At 36.9% G+C, this 19,140-nt stretch overlaps 1 protein-coding gene across 6 annotated transcripts in view; it reads right to left on the bottom strand.

Annotated features, from left to right (window-relative positions):
- Positions 1-19,140, bottom strand: part of FARP1 (FERM, ARH/RhoGEF and pleckstrin domain protein 1) — a 155,153-nt gene that overhangs the window by 37,477 nt on the left and 98,536 nt on the right. For all 6 annotated transcript variants that reach the window (XM_087871498.1, XM_087871497.1, XM_034418288.3 and 3 more), the window contains exons 8-13: positions 18,573-18,720; positions 17,924-18,019; positions 16,065-16,228; positions 13,233-13,301; positions 11,936-12,011; positions 10,293-10,533 (exon numbers count right to left, since the gene is read on the bottom strand). In XM_087871498.1, the coding sequence (XP_087727624.1) occupies positions 10,293-10,533; positions 11,936-12,011; positions 13,233-13,301; positions 16,065-16,228; positions 17,924-18,019; positions 18,573-18,720 (794 nt within the window). The remainder of the gene's footprint in view (positions 1-10,292; positions 10,534-11,935; positions 12,012-13,232; positions 13,302-16,064; positions 16,229-17,923; positions 18,020-18,572; positions 18,721-19,140) is intronic.

Below are 19,140 nucleotides of genomic sequence, written 5' to 3'. Positions count from 1 at the left end.
GATGTTATTAAGACCCAAAGCTAAAATGCAAGTGAAATTTCTGCAATGTTTCACACTCATAAATATTTTTTTCTTTGTTGAAAATAAAGTTAGAATTGGCGAAGATTTCAGCATATCTATAAGATCGGACTCAAGAGACTTATGTATGGGAGTGGAAAAAGTGGATAGATTATGTGCAGAATAAATATCAAACTAGGAAATATCAGATAGCTTTTAACTGAATGTATTATATAGGGATAGAATAATTGAATTTTATGAAGATTTGAATAATATACAGGGGGTGGAAGGGTTCAAGTTTTATAAAATGTGATTTTGATTTGGATTATATTTTGAGGAAGTCATGGGGGGAGGGGAGGGTTAGGGAGGGTCAGGGAGGGTTTGGGGGGGAAACTGGGGAGAAAATGTATTTGTAAAACTTTTTAAATAAAAAAAGAAAAGAAAATAAAGTTAGAATTTTAATTTGGACCTGAGCATAGAAATACTAGGGAAATGTGCATTAGATAAGAGCAGGATCAGGGAGTAATTTATTTTTCAGTAATATGTGTAATTAATACGTCTTTAAATAAATCCCCAAGATTCATATTCATCCCATTATCTTTTCCAGCACCAAATCAAACCCCAAATTACAATGAGAGATTTGCCTGCATTAAAGTTTTTTGTTCTTAATATACTAAGAATCTGACAGAAAAGTCACAGCTTGTTAACACAATGTCAATTTTATTGACACTAGTACACAACCTTATACAATATTTTCATAATAAAGTGTCCACATATAAGAAAAAGGAGAGGAAAGGATTTATACTCATGAAAAGATACCTTCTAAGTTTATAACTGGTACATATTCAAACTACATTTACTACGGAAACGAAGGTGTCGTTTTAAATATGAAAGTAAAAAGGCAGGAATTCTGGTGCTATAGTGGTCTCATTACAGGATGAAAACATACATTTCATTGGAAAATATCTAAACTACCCAAATTAAACATAGTCCAAATTTCAAAGTTTTATAAACTTGCCAGAGAAAAATTTAAACAATGGCAGATGCACATCATTTTCTATTTATCTGGGAAGTGCTTAAAAAAAGAAGAAGCTGTACCCCAAAGTTGTTCAGAAGCTCTCGTACCACATAGTATCCCATATAGCAGGTGGTTCCAACTCCTGGGCCGTGGACCGGCAACAGGCTGATGCACACCAGCAACTGGGCCGTGCAAGCAAGCAAAGCGGGATGCAGGCAGCACATGAAACCACACTCCTTCCGGTTCACGGAAAAGCCTCTCTCCAAAAGGAGGTCCCTGTTGCCCAAAAGGTGGGGGGGGGGCATTGCTATATAGGGTTTTGGGGAACTTTCAGATTCACCATCCTACTGGGACTGCACAGGAACCCCACATACAGGAATCCAAATTGGAGCTAAGGAATCCATCAACCCAGACTAAGTATAGTAAGAATTGGCATTAAGTGCTTATCTGGATTAAGCTGATAGGTTGGAGACTGTGTAGTAATTGAGCAGTTAAGGCTCAATTTAATGGATGAATCCAAATGTATCTGGATTGCATTTCTAGAGGTTTTACTCAATATTGATCACTTATCAAAATATCTAGGAATCAAGAGATGGTGAGTAAAATATATTCTAGGCCGAAAGATAACAACTATAATAGATTTTTAGGTTCTATTTTTTTTTCTTTTCTAAATATGCATTTCTAACAAAATTAATATTTTGTACCTTGTATGCCAAATAAATGGATTACTTTGTATGTATCAAAATGATTGTGCACATCAATCAGTATGTTTTCCACTTTCCGTCTAAGAAAAACATTTCAAAGGGAGAAAGCTCCTATGTTTAGGAGATTTTTTTCTGTTTTGAATAGCTCTTAAAAGCAATAATTTTAAAAACTGTAAAAAACTGATAATGCAAAACATTATTATACTATTATAATCTGAAGGTGTGAAAAGTTTGCTATGCTCTGCATATTTTTATGCACAAATATAAAATTTTTATAAAAAACAAATGATATTTTAGTGCCCCCAAGAATCACACCTCGTTTAAATTGATATAATGTGCATTATTTTCCCTGTAAGCAATGTAGAGAACTTTTTGTTAATACATTATTACACTCATGTTTCTGCTGTAAAACTACGCCATAGTGATAAAAATGGTGCTAATTCCTTTGAGGGGCTGCATCTTTATATGAATTAACATTTAACCTTTTACTTTACTCACAGGACTGAAGCTGTTTCATTGTACAACAAGGCTTTCCCCAAAATCAGATGTCCGGAAGAATATAGCAGATAATGGGTAACACATTCCCTAAAAGAATTCTTAGCAAGTATATCAAGGGTTAAGCTTTCCTTTAGACTTCTAGACGTCATTAAATCAGAATATTTCTGAGCATTCCTAGATTATGTTACTACAGACCTCATAAATATTTATTATTTCAAATTTTGCTTGATATGAACTCAAGAGAGAAATGGAAATGCATTTCACATTCATGTTTATAAATAGCAAATGAAGTAATTTGTTGCCAATCAAACAGCTTATTGGTGCTGTGATTTGAAAATAAGCTGTGTTTTTACGATGCCGCATATCACCATCAGTACTTTCTTTTCCCCAATCAATAATTGAAACTTCTGTTTGGGAAGGTAGAATCAAGGTTACACTGATTTAACCATTATGGCTTTGGAAAGTATTAGAAAGGGGTTAAAATAGCCACACAATTTGCATGCATCTTTTCATAAACTGCATGTATACTAAGTGTGGTGCTTTAACCATTTGAACAGAGATGCTTTAATTGTGCTCAAGAATCTTTTTAATAGACTTTGCACAGGTCTATTGTAGAGCTATTTTCAGTTGACGAAGAACCAGAACCAAAACCAAAACTTTTGTTAACTTCCAAACAGACATTTTCAAAGATGAATGGAAAGCAGACACATTCAACAAAGTATCTATTAGAAAAATGAAGATGCAAAATCAGCTTTCAAAAGCTGGCATCCTTTATGTTTCTGATCATAAGTCTGTAGTAAATTCTGAGTGCAGTATTGTTATTATTATTGAATCTCTTCCTAATTCAATCATACAAGGAAGCTGCATGGAGGGATAAAAAGGACTATAGAATTTAAGAATCAATATTTGTATTCTGAATCAGAATGACATAATATATCTTCCCGTGGAGAAAAAGGATCATGTTAGGAGGTAGGGAACAGTGTTCATGTTTTTTTTTTCACCACCTCAAAAAGAAATTCAATTTGGGCAAAATTATTACACTGTTAAAGGAATAGAATGCATTTTTCTGACTATATTATTATTAATAACAATTGCTGCTCTGGAAATTATGTAGTTATTATCCACAGGGAAAAAATGGAAGGAAGAAAAAGCTGGATTCCTAGCTTAAAAAGGATAATCACGGTAATGGTGATGGTGAATGATACTGTATGTGAATTTGGAAAATCATACTAAGAACACAGACCCTTAACTTGGTCAAGCAATTCAGCCAATAATTTGAGAGCACAATAAGCAAAGAAGTGTTTTAAAGCAAGATACCAGCCAGAAAGAGAGGAAAACCTTCAGTACAAGTAACAGAAAGCAAAACAAATTTAAGATCATGCATATATAGGTGAATAAATAGCTTTGGCTTGACATGCTTACAAACAATCACCAAATTCATAACTAGATTTCGCAGCCAGTAACACCACCTCTTGAATACAAATTTCAGGATAAAGTGATATAAAATAGAGTTAAACAGTGGCAAGTACAAAACTGAACAGTAACCACAGCAGTTTAGAGTATAGTTGAACACTTTTGACAGAAAAAAAAAAATGACAGGGCATTGCAAACTTTCTAATAACGGAATAGGATGCGTGAATTTAAAAGAATATGGTATTGCTCTTTTCTATCTTTATTTTTTCTACCACTGAGAAAAACTGAGAAAAAGATGAGCCTTTCTTTAAGTATAAATACAAAAACAAACAAAATAAATACACATTAAACAGTGCTTATCTTTGCACAATGGGCAATGGACCCAAACTATCGCTCAGGTATAGTTATTGTCTATTTTGGCTTAACCTCTCTCAATACAGCAGTGACTCTGCTTAAGAGAAAGTTTACATTTAAAATAAGTTTTCAATTATTCTTAATGTTTCTTTTACTAAGAAATGAAGGACCAAGTGTTCCATAGAGTTAATATATGGCTGCAATATGTGCCTGAGGTCACTATTGCCCATCATACTGATTTTCACTTTTGAGTTTTGCAAAGCTGGATCCTTTCACAAACTGAAAAATTTTAGATGAATCACAGTAAAAAGAAGTCTTTCCATTCTGCATTATTTCTCCCTCTAGGTAAGGGATATTGGGGTGAGTGATAAACAATGCAAAGAACATAAGATATATCATGCTTTTAGTATAAAGATAGAATAGTGCAAAAAAGCTTCTTCCTTACATAGAGGCACATGCTGATAAAACAATGCAAACAGTGAAATAATTAAAAAAAAGTTATAACCTTATTAAACAAATGACAAGAATGAGCATGAAAGTCCCAGCAATTTTTAAAACGATCTTAATGTTAGACTTAGATTTAGAATTTGTAATATGACCAGAAAAGAAATGGATGATAGAAATAAGGCAGTAATTTGTATCTCAGATTTTGTTAGTTGCTCAACATTTGTCAAAAAAGATGGGCAGCCTAAGAAATTCTAATGAGCAAGAGCTATAAACTGATAGGTGCTTCATGATTCTTTTGAAGCCAAAATCCATATTACTCACACTGGAATTTCAGCATTCTTTAACATAATCTGTTAAAGATATGAATGATGACACTTTGCTTCTAATGGTCATATGCAGATAAAATAGATGAGTTTTGTTTTCCCTGTTTTGAAAAGAGATATGATAAACTTGTTTTAATTGCTAATGTTCTGGGGGTGAGGCAGAATTGGAGAAAAGCCGTGCCAGAGAACTCCTCTGGAAAGAACATTGGCAAATAAATAGTAAGTTATCTCACTACAGTAGATACATATTTTTTTTTGCCCAAACCCAAAAGAGTGATCATACTGATTTTATTGGGAATAGCCCTATTTTTTCAGATTTTTCTTAAATCCTCCTCTCTATAAGTAACTCAAGGTAGCGAACATAATTAATACTCCCCTTTCCTATTTTCCCCATAACAACAACCCTGTGGAGTGAGTTGGGCTGAAAATGACTTGCTCAAAGTCACCCAACTGGCTTTCATGCCTAAATTCAAACTATAATTCACAGTTTCCTGGTTTTTAATCTGGTGCCTGAATCACTAGACCAAACTGGCTTTTTTAAATTTTAAAAATGTTTTCATTTTATCCTTTATAAAAACTACTATATTCACACATCCCTCTAATAATGGTTGATGTCTGAGTAAATTAAAATCAGTGGTATATGGGGAGGACAGACCCTCTAAATAATAAATAATATAGTACCTTAATTCTTATTACCAGACAGATTAAACATGTATACTATTTTAAGTGGGGAGAAAAAAGAAACAATAGCCACGGAAAGATTCCCCCTCATTAGGAAATAAACATGCAGGCAACAGTTCATTCATGGACCACTAAGCGTGTCAAGAGTCAGTAAATAATGACATTATTGAAAAATCATTTTTAATTGAGAATTATTTGATATATTCCATAGAAACAACAAAAGATAATGATGTATTCTGGGAGAATAGAGAAATGAATTTCTCTCCTTCTAGAATATGATTTTTCAAGAAAATCATTATGCATTTCTTTCCCTCTGGAATATATATTCTACCGGTTCGCTCCGGTTCGGGCAAACCAGTAGCGGCGATGGTGAGCTGAGAACGAACCCGTTAGCTCCGACCATCAACTGGGCCCTCCTACCTGCCCCTGCGCTATACCTACCTATATTCCATCATTTTTAGCCCAGCTGATAGGTGCGGCAGAGCAAATTGCCGGACTTTAGCTGTTCTGAAATGCAATGCGTTTCAACTGGCTGTTACACCAATTGAAACCCACCATTGGCGTGTGCACAGACACGCATACAGACATATCAATTATTTTTCATCTCCCCCCACCCAAAAATCACCCAGGGAAACTGTTAGGATAGGACTGCTGTTTCCATGAATGATCAAAGTTTAATCTTTTCCCTACTGTTAAATGATATGTTTATTGCTTTATTACAGAATTTCAATATTTAATCCATCAAAGTGACGCGAAAAGTATAGACATGGAAATGGCCATGAGACTCTAATTTTTATATTTTTGAGTCGGTTAGTAATCTAATGAATGTCTCTTGATATGGTTCATAATTTTATGCTAGCAATAACATTTAATGTGATTTTAAAGAAACTTAAATGAGAGAAGACAACTGTTTATTTGCTACCATCAAGTACTCATGTCTGTTCCATGCATCAGTTCCACAAGTATTAAGTATTATGCCAAAGATGTCCTACATATTTATGGCATCATTGCAAAATGCCAGGCTGCTTTTCATATATTTTCTAGTTTTTAACTTGCTTACCTAGACACTAGCTGGTGTGTCAAAGACCCAAGTTTAAAAAAGGATTAGAAATAATAAATTGATATTAATACACTTACCCAACCCCAAACCAGCATTTGCTGGAATTAAGAACATCTGACAGAAGATTATAGGTGAACTATTATTATAGTTTGTTGCACAGTTAGCCAGATTTTCAAACTGGATTTGGCATTTTTATCCACCTAACGAGTTCTTCTCAAGGACGTCATTATTATTATTATTATTATTATTATTATCATGCACATTCATCTAAATAACGAAGTGAGTGTATTTATTTCAATTACAGAAAAGGAGCTGTTTAAATTACATCACAAGATTCTGTTTTGCATACTGAATATGAAATGTCTATCACATAAAAATATGCATGGCTGGCATTTATATGACTAAATTGGCCAGAATGCTGCATTACATGTAAAATCCCATATATTTCTTAATCTTTCTTACAATATTTGCTAAATGCAACTGCAGCTGCTTATCAACATTCTTAGTCACATAAAATTAATATTAGACGTGTATTTCATGGATCTGGTTTGCCAGTTCTGATTAAAGTAATCAGAAACTGTGGAATTATTTTTTTTTTCCTAAAAGGGAAATTATACACTTGAAAATGCTTGGAGAAATAATTGTCGTAACTAGTGGTAACAAGAATTCTTAATCCACCAATGTTTGACATACAAGATACTAGATTTATACTTCTACTGTCATTTTTGTTTAGATCTATTTTAAAGCAAAAATTTAGGAAATTAAAGGCAATTATTTGACAAACTATTCCCCAATTTGATTCTCTTGATGTGAAATAAAATCTTCACATTTTTTTTCTAACCAGAGTGGTAGATTTGCCCATCTATTTTCTTGTTGTCTACTGCCTAAACAAGTATCTGAACTGTATGCCTATAAGTTCAGCACCCATATTAAGCAGTTACTAGGGTAGAAAAAGAGAACCTATTAAGTATAAGCACAATAAATGTTCCTATGTATATACCTACATTCCCAAAGCTGGACAGCATGAGGTAAAATTCTTTTTAAAAGCTAATACTTCGAGATTTTTACAGAAATCTGAAAATTTCAGTTTCCAGTCAGCCTGCATTAACTACAGAGATAATTTTGCTTAAAAGATGTCAATATTTCTTATGTTGGCTGAAACACATATAAACTGAAGTCCAACAGGAGATCGTCTGATATTGGAGAAGGCTAATTTAGTGCAAAAAGGCTGACCCTCCTAAGAGTTAAATCATTACCACATTTGGTATCTATATACTGAGTTCAGTCCAAATATTTATACAGATTTATTCCTACTATTTCTTTTTTGAAGGCATCAGAAATAGTTATCAACATTTCCTGTTGGGTGTTCTATAAACCCATGAAGCCATTAAACCTCTGCTTTTAAAACAATTCTGAAAACTGTGTAGAATCAACAACATGCAGCAAAAACCTGCCAATTCCATTTCTTATTTCTGATGCTTTCCCCTCAGTATTACCCACAAAAACACAGTTCATAATAATGCTAAGGGCAGATAATAAACATTTTATTCTGCCTGGGCATAATTATTTACATCAAAAAAGCTCATCTAAATGCAAGGATTCATTTAAAATGCTGTTCCTTTAATGAACTCCTGAATGTTTATGCTTTCTCTTCCTGCATTTGTTAAATCATTAAATGTGATTTGGGATAATAATATTTTATGCCTTGACATGTAAACACGCAAACTGTTATGCTGACTAGACATAGGATGGTGATTCTGTTACTTTTCTCCTGAAAAAGTTGAATTACAACCCTCAGGCCTCGAGTTTGACACCACTGATATGGTTCCTCACTCAGCTGAGAATATATGTGTGAAAATTATTGTCATGTTTTTAACTCCCATCTGAATCCTGGCTTAATTATTGCTGAGAACTTTGCGGAATCAATTCTGTCGAGATTAATTTTGTAGCAAACTTCTAGAAATCATAATGAGGCTTTTCAAATAATTGCTCAAGGGTCCCATTTTTAAAATCTCTGCTTTTTCTCTTTTCTGTTGTTTAGAAATGTTTAGAATAAAAACCTGACATTTGTAATACTTGAAGTATGTCTGATATATAATGTTGATTGGTAAAACATCGCATTAGTTCTTGTAAAGAGGCATAATCAAACCTTATAAAAAGTATTTGCTCAAATAACAAATTTCTTTCATTTTGACTGCAGTATAAAACTTGAAATAGAGGCACTGAATTGTAAATTCCTCTCAGTACGAGAGAAATATATATATTTATATAATATTATGCTGTTTCAAAAACAGCAATGGCTGCAGCCCTAAACACATCTACTCACGGATAAATCTTAATGAGAAAAGTAGTAAGTTATTTCTAAATAAGAACCAACATTACTGATCTGCAAGTCATCTCTTTGCGTTTATCCTGCTTAGACTTCATTAAGTGCACCATTTATAGCAATAGAGTCCTTTTCCTTAATGAAAAATCTACTGCTGAGACTATATTATCTTTCAAAAACAAATAATGAATATGCCATCATTGTATTTTATTGTAAACCACTTTAAACTACCATATCAAATTCTTCATTTATCATCTCAAGATCATTCTATATTTTAAAGGTCAGTATGTTTTTTTGCTTGATAATCAAATAACAGCATGATATCCTTTATATAACTTGGACAATTCCCAGTCAAAGTTTATACTCATAGTTAATCTCTTACTGAGACAGGATATATCTGCAAATGCCAAGCTGTGGAAAGCTACTCCAACAGTGACTTGACTGGATATTCCTTAACCTCTTCTTTGAAAGACTGTCCAAGAATCTCAACAACTGAAGACATGAGCACCCTCTTTGTCATCTTCAGCTTCTCCACTCAATTGAAGGCTGCTAGAGGGATACTTATTCCTGGACCCTGGAGATGAATTTAGCACTATGGGATTACTAAACACAAGAGGCTGTGTGAAAGAATTGACCATTTCTGAATCAGAGTCACTAGACTCTGTTCCACTGCTTGTAGACCCTTCTGTCATTTGTACAGCAGGCATGCGGTCCATCATGCCCCTAGCATACAAAGATTGCATGATGGGACTTCGTTTTGATGGTGCAGTTGCTGGCATACCATTTGCCATATTTTTGCCTTCTAAAGGGACCATTTTAACCATTTGCCTTTTGCAAAACCTCTCTGCTGTATATTCTTGATCTAGAGTTGAAGATCCTTGGCTCAAAATAAATGGATCTGTTTCAGATTTGTTACAAGCATTCTGAAACCTTTGCAACTGTGGTCTTTGCAAAGCTGGGGAAAACCTGGTATAATTATGGTAGCTAAAAGTATGTCCATCGTTATTTTTCCTCTTTGCCCTACATTCTTCAAAGATTTGAGTACCTGGACTACCCATACTCATGAGCGGACTTGATCTTTTGCTGCTCGAATGTAAGGGAGTAGCCAGTGGACTACGGATATCCGGGCCATTAAACATTTCTTCAACCAGTGTACTATGTTGTGGGAATCTGAGATTCTCACCAAGAGAGAAGGACATATTACTAGAGCTATTATCAATGCAGTCTTCCATAACCTTGTAGAATGCCTTTATAGGGGAAGTAGAAGATTCCTTGTACCTATTTTTATTATGATTTTCACCTCTACAATCAACATAGACTCCACTGGTTAAATCACCCTCATAATTGTCATTTGTTTGGGAATGTGACTGACTCATTTGCCCTCTGAGGAGATCATACTCGCTATCTACGTCACTGCAGTCAATAAAAGGTATTGATGTGCTACTGCCATGAGTAGCTCGAGATGCAGGACCTGTGCTTGGCTGCTGCCTCTGAGATCTGCTGAGTTGTGACCTGTCCTTTACGACCTCCTCTTCCTCCTCCATCGTTGCCATTGTAGTACCATCTATCCCCTGGCCTTCCTTAGGGCTTTTTTTCAGGGAAGGAGTTGAGTGTGGTCCACCATCTTCCACTGAAATATTTAATTCCTTTCCCTGTTGGCAGCTTTGCACAACCAGGGAATCAGCACCATCTCCATATGTAAAACTACAACTCTGGAAAGAGAAAGGAAGAAATGTGATACAGAAGGCAATAAATTATCATCAATCTTTATAGCAACTGTTTTACAAATTCAACATAAATAGGACTCTATTCAGTATAAGAAACTCTTTATTTTCAGCTGCCCTCCATTAAAACCACCTTTGATATTAACATCTAGGGTGTTCATTCCCTAGTTTTCTTTCTGTAATAGCTTAGTCCTTTCCCTAAAATACTGGAAGAAAATAGTTTTAACTCTCATGAAATTATATCAGAACATGCAGATTAAATACACCCCAATCATGTAATTTACTACTGCAATATGAAAAAAATAAGCACGAAATTATAGCAGATAAAAATACAAAAAGCAATTAACTATGGTTTTATATGCATCTAGAGTAGAAGCAACACATCTCACTACAACATGAATGGGTGAATGTAATCTCACACCTGTCCGTTTTGTGGGCTTTAGGAGTAACCTTTGAATAAGCAAGGAAACAGATGAGGATAACTGAAAACATTGACAGAAAATTCAAGTACAGCAAATGACTCAATCCACCCTAGACCAAGTTAAACCCTTCCATGAAGCTACCAAAGGTAATACCATAACAAAAAAAAATACTGTAACAAAAAAACTCTGCTTCCGTAAAATTGCATGGCATAGAAAGGAATGAAGCGGGGTTGGGAGTAGGAGGAGGAGAGGGAAAGGAAGGACTGAAGAGAAAAAGAACAAGATTCAGGGATCATTTGTTCTGTTTTAAAATGCGAGTGACCCTTGAGCTCACACTCCTATTATTTGCCTCGGTCGCAATGACTGAAGACACAGCTGAAGACAGAGGAGTAAAAAATAAGTATGTGTTTCACTTACAGTATCACATCATTGTTGCTTAGCCTTCGCACAATGGCACATCCTCTTATAAGTGAACAGATTGACATACTTTCTCCTTCGTTTAATTTGTCATCATTGCTTATTCTTGACACTTTTATTATCTCTTTGATCTATTCTTTCCCCAACATCCATTTCCAAGCATTTACATTATTTTGTCTACAATGTTTCAACTGTATTTATTTAGACCTTCTTTGTTTAAACATTTCTCCAAGATTGATTTTGGGCATGTGTCTACATCTCCTCTTGTTCTTTGTCCTTACAAACAATGCCTCAAACCCGTTAGACCTCCCAAAAGATTTGTATGAATTTGCTAGATACACAGTTTCAGTATTTTCATTGGTAAAGCCTGTTGAAGTTAAATCCTTTCTGTCTGCTTGCATTTTCCATTTATTCAGCAGCATTCCAAACCAGAGGGAAGAATACTTTCCGTCAAGCAATTTGTTTACCCTCCTTAAACAACAGTACACAACAAAGAACAAAACTTTTCTTTTGGATTTTTAGTTAGCAAAAAAGCATGAAAGATAACTGACTTGTTTTGGCACCACAGAAAGTTGCTCTGTAGATTTTGGAGTCAGACTCCTAACAGACTGGATCTTGCTGTGTTTTCTGTGGAGAGAAAAAGAACCACTGAAGCAGAGACAGTTTTGGGTGTTGCCTTGAGCTTTTGGAAGAAAGGTAGACTATAAAATTAATCCACAAAATTAATTCAAAATTAAAAATATTTGCACTCAATCCCTCAATTTCCTTAACTCTTGTAGTAATTGTGGAAAACAAAAACCCCAAACAAACATATTCTTTTGGGGTATCTATGTGAGGTGTATCATTATGGTGACAGATACATACCTCACTGAACATATTACAAAAACTTAAGAAAAGGACTTCTGATTCCAAAAGCTGACTCAGAATGTAAAACCTGTGGCTAAAATCAAGTTTTAACTCACAATGTTAGAGGGCTTTGGAAACAGATTTGGTCATTTGGCAGCCTGGATAGCTCAATAGACAGAGCTCTGTAATTTAACACCAGCTGTCTGCAATTAAAGGAAGATCGAATCTTACCAGGCTCAAGGCTGACTCAGCCTTCCATCCTTTCTAAGGTAGGTAAATTGAGGACCCAGTTTGTGGGGGCAATAAGCTGACTTTGTATAAATATACAAAAGTATGAAGGCTATTGCTTAACGCATTGTAAGCCACCCTGAGTCTCCGGAGAAGGGCGGCATATAAATCAAATAAAAAAAAAAATGACACGCCAAAAACTACTCTATTACTGTCTAACATTTCACCACCAGTAGTCAAACTGACTTTTTTTTTTAAGGCAGAAAAACGCTAAACATTATTAACGCTATAATCCAAAGAGATGTTTTGGAACAACTACATCTTTCATCAGAGCTACCTTCTTTAGGCAGAAAACCTTTTCTGCTCTTACCGTAATTCTCTGCCAGCCAAGTCTCCCAGCAGAAGCACTAAGCTGACTAAAAGTTTCAGAAGGGATGATTCTAATAGAAAGGTAACATGCAGGAGCTGGCAAGTTGGAAGTATTTACTCCAACAAAGGGGACAAAGAGCAATATAATTAGTCACTGAACAAATGTTCTCAGAGTCAAAATACCACTATTTCTGCTAGAGGAGCAAGTATCTAAGGGCTTGTGGATGGGGAAAAATATACAATGCTCTTTTCCTGCATTCTGGTTGCCTTTGTTTTAGCAAATATGCAATCAACTTCAATCCCAACTGGTTAACTCAGAAAAATCAGGATTCCTGACACAAGAGAAAGATCTCAAAAGCAAAAGATATATCATCATCACCATCATCATCAAAAAGTATCTCAAACCTCTCAAATTGCACTTTTTTATGTCCTCCTTCTTTAACATAGTCAAGGACTTGCTTCTGAGTACGGCCACTAAAGGGAAGGAAGGAGGGAAAGAGAGGAAGAGAAGGAGGGAGAGAAAGAAACAATTATAAAAAAACAGAAAATTAATAACTAATACATTAGTTTTGTAATTTTCATTCCTATATGTCCCTATTGCATTTTGTTTTCTTATGGGCAGCAGTTGATGTCAGGAAAAAAAAAAGGATGAAAAGTGCAGCATTCATTGTGGTCATCCCAATTATGGCTCTGAAAAGAGCCTCTGTGCTGTTGAGTCAACTACTCTAAAAATAATATTAGAAGGTCTACTGGGTTTATAATTTTTAAGAGGCTCAAATATTAATTATACTATCATGTTTTCCTGACCTGGTCTTATTTTCTTTTGGGCTTGAAAATAAGCACTTCAGCTTATTTTCAGGGAGGTCTTATTTTTTTTTAAGTGCAGGAAGCGGTGAGTGCGGGGGCCTACAAGAGTGGGAGCACAGCTACCGCTGGCCCTGCCCTGTCCATTCCACTGTCTGCTTGCCTGTGGCTGCAACGAACCAAGCTCTTGGAATGCTCTGGCTTCCACCCACCCTGCTGGCCCAGCTGCTGCCTGGACACTTCTCAGCCATGGCGGGTGCCGTGCTGGCTACCAAGCGGCTGCCCATGCTGCTGCTGGCCTCACGGGGATTCTTTGCCCTCCTGGCAGGGCGGGTGGAGGCCAGGGCCTGCTGAGAGCTTGGCCCTGATTGAGGCTGTAGGCAAACAGACAGTGGGATGGAAAGGGCAGGGCTGGTGGTAGCTGCCCAAACACTTTTCACCCAGAGGGGGGCGAAGCTTTGTCTGCTTGCAAAGAGGACACTCTGAAACGGAGCTAATTGCTCTGTTTCAAACCATCCCCTTTGCAAGCACACAAAGTTTTTGAGTCTCCATCATTTCTCCACCCGGGTGAAGTGTTTGGTCGCCTATGGGGCGCTTGGGAACGGAGCAATTTGCCAAACGCTTTTCGCCTGGATGGAGAAATGCCAGAGACTCAAAACTTTGTGTTCTTGCAAAGGAGACGGTTTAAATGGAGCGATTAGCTCCATTTCAAAGTGTCCCCTTTGCAAGCAGACAAAGCTTCATCTCCCTCAGGGCAAAAAGTGCACAGCAGAGCCAGGTGGCGATCCCAACATGCTGCCCACTCTGTCCTACCGTCTCTCGGCTTGCTTGCGGCCACGCCAGCCAGCCATGCAGGGCATCGGAATCGCCTGCCTCCCCCATCCCTCTGCCTCCACCTGCTGCCGGTGCCGCTGTGCAAGCCTCCTGTGAGTCAGGCAGCCGTGCAGCACGTCTGGCTTGCCTGTCTTCTTCCCTCCCCCTCCATGCTCAGACTTATTGGTATTTGTGCTGCGCCAAGGAGCTGGTAGGCTGCGACTGCTTCCGGACACCGTCGGCCTCCATGTGCTCACCGCCTTTCGTGCTGGCCACCCCCATCCTCCCGGGCTTATTTTTGGGATAGGGTTTATATTAGGCCCACCTCAAACCATCAAGGTAGGGCTTCTTTTTGGGGTGGGTCTTATTTTTGGGGAAACATGGTATTTGTACACACTGGCAATAATTGTCTGCCTTAATGTTAAATGCAATCCTTTGGCTACATCCTTAGGGAGCTCATAAACTTTCTAAGGAGACAGAAAAAACAAAAACGAAATATTGCAAAAAAATATTGAGATGGGTAATAGTACTATATGTTGTAAATTCCAATAGTTATACAGTGATTTTGTTTTTTACATTTATAAGAAAAGTCTGTCATCACCATAGATTTAATGAGGCAGACATGATCCCCTGCCCATCTACTTGTATCCAGGTGGTGGCAAAGGTGGGACAAAGATGGAATGCGCATCATGACATTAGTACAAATGTTACAACTTGCATTCTTACATCAAACTTCATTATGCAGGCATATAATTACCATATTTCTGTGATAACATCATGATGTACCACATATTATCCACATATTTGTGGATAAACTGACCCTCAATTTTTTAACCCAAATACCATGAAAAATGCGATCACCTATGGATATGCTGACCACATTTTTCCATGGTACTTTGAGGGTCTGCTTAGTCATGGATGGGCTTACATGCACATGTAAATTTGTGGAATATATAGCTAATTGTGAAAGGAATTACCATATATAATGGATAAACTGAATCCAATTTGGGTGTTTATTTTGGCACATTAGAGTCTCAGTTTATCCTTGAGAATATACAATACATCTATTTAAGAAGCACTTGTTCAGCAACCATTCAAATTTACAACAGCACTAAATTAGTGATCCTTACAATGGTCCTTGAAGTTCTGGCCATCAGAACTTTCTGTGGTCACATGGCTGCCAGTTGTGATGTTCTCTGCTGACTCCCTACAAGCAGCCCATGGGGAGGCAAATGGTGACCACATGACATCCTCATTTAATCACAGTGTGAGATTTCCTTAATGATGGCAACTGGAAGCTCTGGAATTGTCATTACTAAATGGGGCAGTCATGTGGCATTGTGTTTTATAACAGTGTCACTTAGTGATGGAAATTCTAGCCCCAATTGACATTATCTAGATGTGTTTTCATTTTGACTCTGGAAAAACACTGAAATACTTTGTGAATCTGGTAACCTGTAGCATTCCTAGTAGATTTAAGTCAAATTGGGGAAAAGTTAGTTTGGCCATTAAAATTTAACATAGCAGGTTGTTGGGAATTATATTTGAACCAATCCATTCTGTCTCAAAAGGAATGAACAAACTTTTTCGTGATTATGATAATGAAAAACAAAATCCTACCTGAACCTAAAAGATGAACCTCTGGTAAAAAGAACAGGTTTAGGTTTGGGTTTGGGTTCCTCAAACAGCCTGAAGAAGGCATGGTGTTCTACACAAATTTTCCAAAAAGCCTTGCACAAATCCCGATTAGCCATTAGAAATTCCAGTGTGTCTTGGAAGTTACTCTAAAAAATAATAAAACTTGGTTTAGTATTGGAAAAAGAAAAGGAATAAAAAGAGAGATTTTTGTTTTGCTTTGAAGTAAGCATTTTTGCTTTGACGGTCTGGTTTACTTAAAGATAGAACATACCGTATTTTTCGGAGTATAAGAGGCACCTACCTTTTTTGGTGAGGAAAAGAAGAAAAAGAAATCTCCCTCTGCCTCTGAGCAATTTTGCCTCATTGCAGCAAGCAGCAAACAGCCTGCTTTACTTTCATTTTCGTTTTCAGCATAGCTTGATTAGCAACAAGGAAAAAAAAAATCTGCTCCAGCAATTTACCTCTTTGCCCCAAGCAGCAGAGCCCTGCGCAAAACAGCTGAGAGCAAATCAGGTGAGAGTCGGGAGGCTGATGGAATCAACTTGTGCTAATTAGGCTGTGCTGAAGCTGAAAGGAGCTGTTTTTTCTTGCTGTTTGCTTGCAAGGAGGTAACTGCTGCGAGGCAGAGGCCAAAGAGTGGGGGCCAGTGGGTGGGCAGGGCTACATTCGGTGTATAAGACGCATCTAAATTTTCACCCCCTTTTAGGGGGGAAAAAGATGTGTCTTATACTCCGAAAAACACGGTATTTTATCTGCAATGAAGATGAAAACCTTTATAATTATGTGTTACGAGACTGGTTCTTTGAATCTACGCTTGTTTTCCTCCTAAGTGTAGATAGCATCCAGACAAGATCCAGGTGAAATAATAGATTATTCCTGTTATTCTTTTAGATGAAAAGCAAAATGGACCTGTGACCTTTGAAGGAATATTTTGTGCAAATCCCAACAATATTAACATGACCATTTTCATTTCTTTAAAGCAACGCTTCTTAAGTTTAATTACTGGCTAAGGTTATCTTCCCCTGATGCAGTTTTGCAGAGGTGTGAAAATATTACTACTACATTTTATCAATTCTAAATTTGTTCTACCTCAACCTCTTTTGTTAGGTTCTCTCAAAATCCCAGCAGCAATAAAAGGCTATTTTGCATCTATATGTTTGGCCTTGTGTGTTCTGTATTTCATTTATGGCAGTCTTTTTAAAGATTGGTACCTGGCTTTATTTTGTTCATGTTCTTTTCTTTCATTTTAAGGCCATGCATGCTTCTTGGGAGGAAGACGAAGAATATTCCTGTCGGGTGCCTGGAATTATTTTTATGTGATCATGTAGCTAATGTATTTCTGCAATTTGCTTAAGTTGTGAGTTTGTGTTTCTCAGGTCTCTTCCACCTGTGAGATAATTGCTTTTGCTCTGTGTTGTGCTCATTCTGAAGGACAGTCATGTTTTTGAAAATGAAGACTGGGTGTTGCTTTGCTTGTGTGTTTTTCTGCACTAGCACTAGTTTCCCACCTGTGAAATGGATATTCGATTATCCTTTATGAGAAAAATGTACAGTATGTTTTGCAATTGGGAGTCTGATTGTTATTTCTGCCTTGTGCTCGAGAATGAACTGGACATGGGTATAATAAGTGTTGCCAGGGTGAAGTAGGAGTTGGAAGACAGAAAGTTGATCTGGAAAACAGTGCCTTTTAAAGTTACTCTTGCCTTGTACCTTTGTGGTCTGGAGAAAAACCTGGGGCACAGAAACACACCAGGAATAAATGAGGACTTGATTTAAGGAAGTAATGAAAAGTATCCTAAAATACTAAAATGCCAAGAGGGTCTGCCCTTCAAGAGACTTACATTTACATCTGGCCGTAGTTTGATAAGAAAACGCTTCCTCTTAAAGCTGAGTTTCCGAACTTTAGACCAGTTGAATGCATTTATCTTCGTGTAACCCTAATTATGATACATAATGAAAGAGAATAAGGTATTTGCTAGTCAGTTTGCATTATTGGCCCACATCAAACAAAAAACAAACAAAAATTCCCTCGTACTGTAGATTGATACTGGATTTTGTTAACCATACCCAATTAACAAAGACAGTGATGGGTTGCTGCATGGTCGCAAGGGTTCAGGTGAACCCTTAGCTCTGATTGCTGGTTGGGCCTGCCCACCTGCCCCTGTTCTATGCTATCCATTTATAACTTACTTTCTGGCTCGTTGGCTGGCCCAGCTGTGTTCTGCGCCACCCCTGCTGTTCTCACCGGACCTGCCTGAGCTGATTAGGAGCCTGTTTGAAGCTCCGTTTCTCTCCCAAAGGGGTGTGTGCTCACAACCAGCGAAATTTTTGTTAAAGAAAGTGCAGCCCACCTCTGCATGGCATATTCCTTCTGCATATTCCTTCTACCACAGATTTCACCAGTGATTTATGATCTGGAGGAATAGTCACAACAATCCAACCTTTGCTGTTTGCAATCTGGATTAACTATAATTAGAACCATTTACGGACCTGAAACACCAGAATGCCTGTATGAGCCACTCCTAGGTTGATCTTGGTTCCTTCTCTGTCCTTAGCTGGATGCAACCGGATTCCATACATTTCCAAACGACGGGCAATTTCAAGCAGCTGGAAATCGGATTCTGCTGGTGTCTGACCACTGAAGGAGTTATAATGCATTTCACAAGGTAAAATGAAAGTAGTTTTGAAGAACCTGCCTTTCCAAGGAAATACTATCTCTTCCTCAACATGCTCTGTTATTCATTGTAAAACAGAAGTTGACTTTATAAGTCATATTGTCCAGCACAATATCCACTAGAATATACCATTTAACAGAGCTGAGAGTTTCATATACAAGAGTAATAAACCAGAAGTATAATCTCCTTGTCTTCCCATTCCTCTGCAAAGTAACCTAATGCTTCTTTCAAATTTGGAAGATACTAATTGCTTACTTTAAAAAAAGATTATTCATTGATAAGGCAAATATTTTGTATTAATCTCCCCACTCTATCTATTACCATATCCAGTTCTCTTCACCACCCTTTTATATTTCTCAGACATACTTTAGAATTAAAATAAA

The sequence above is a fragment of the Pantherophis guttatus genome, chromosome 5, assembly GCF_059756535.1.
Source record: "Pantherophis guttatus breed Tessera chromosome 5, ASM5975653v1, whole genome shotgun sequence".
In the NCBI taxonomy this organism is placed as follows: Eukaryota; Metazoa; Chordata; class Lepidosauria; order Squamata; family Colubridae; genus Pantherophis; species Pantherophis guttatus.
The sequence above is the reverse complement of the archived record's forward strand: the minus strand, read 5'-3'. Positions and strand labels throughout refer to the sequence as shown.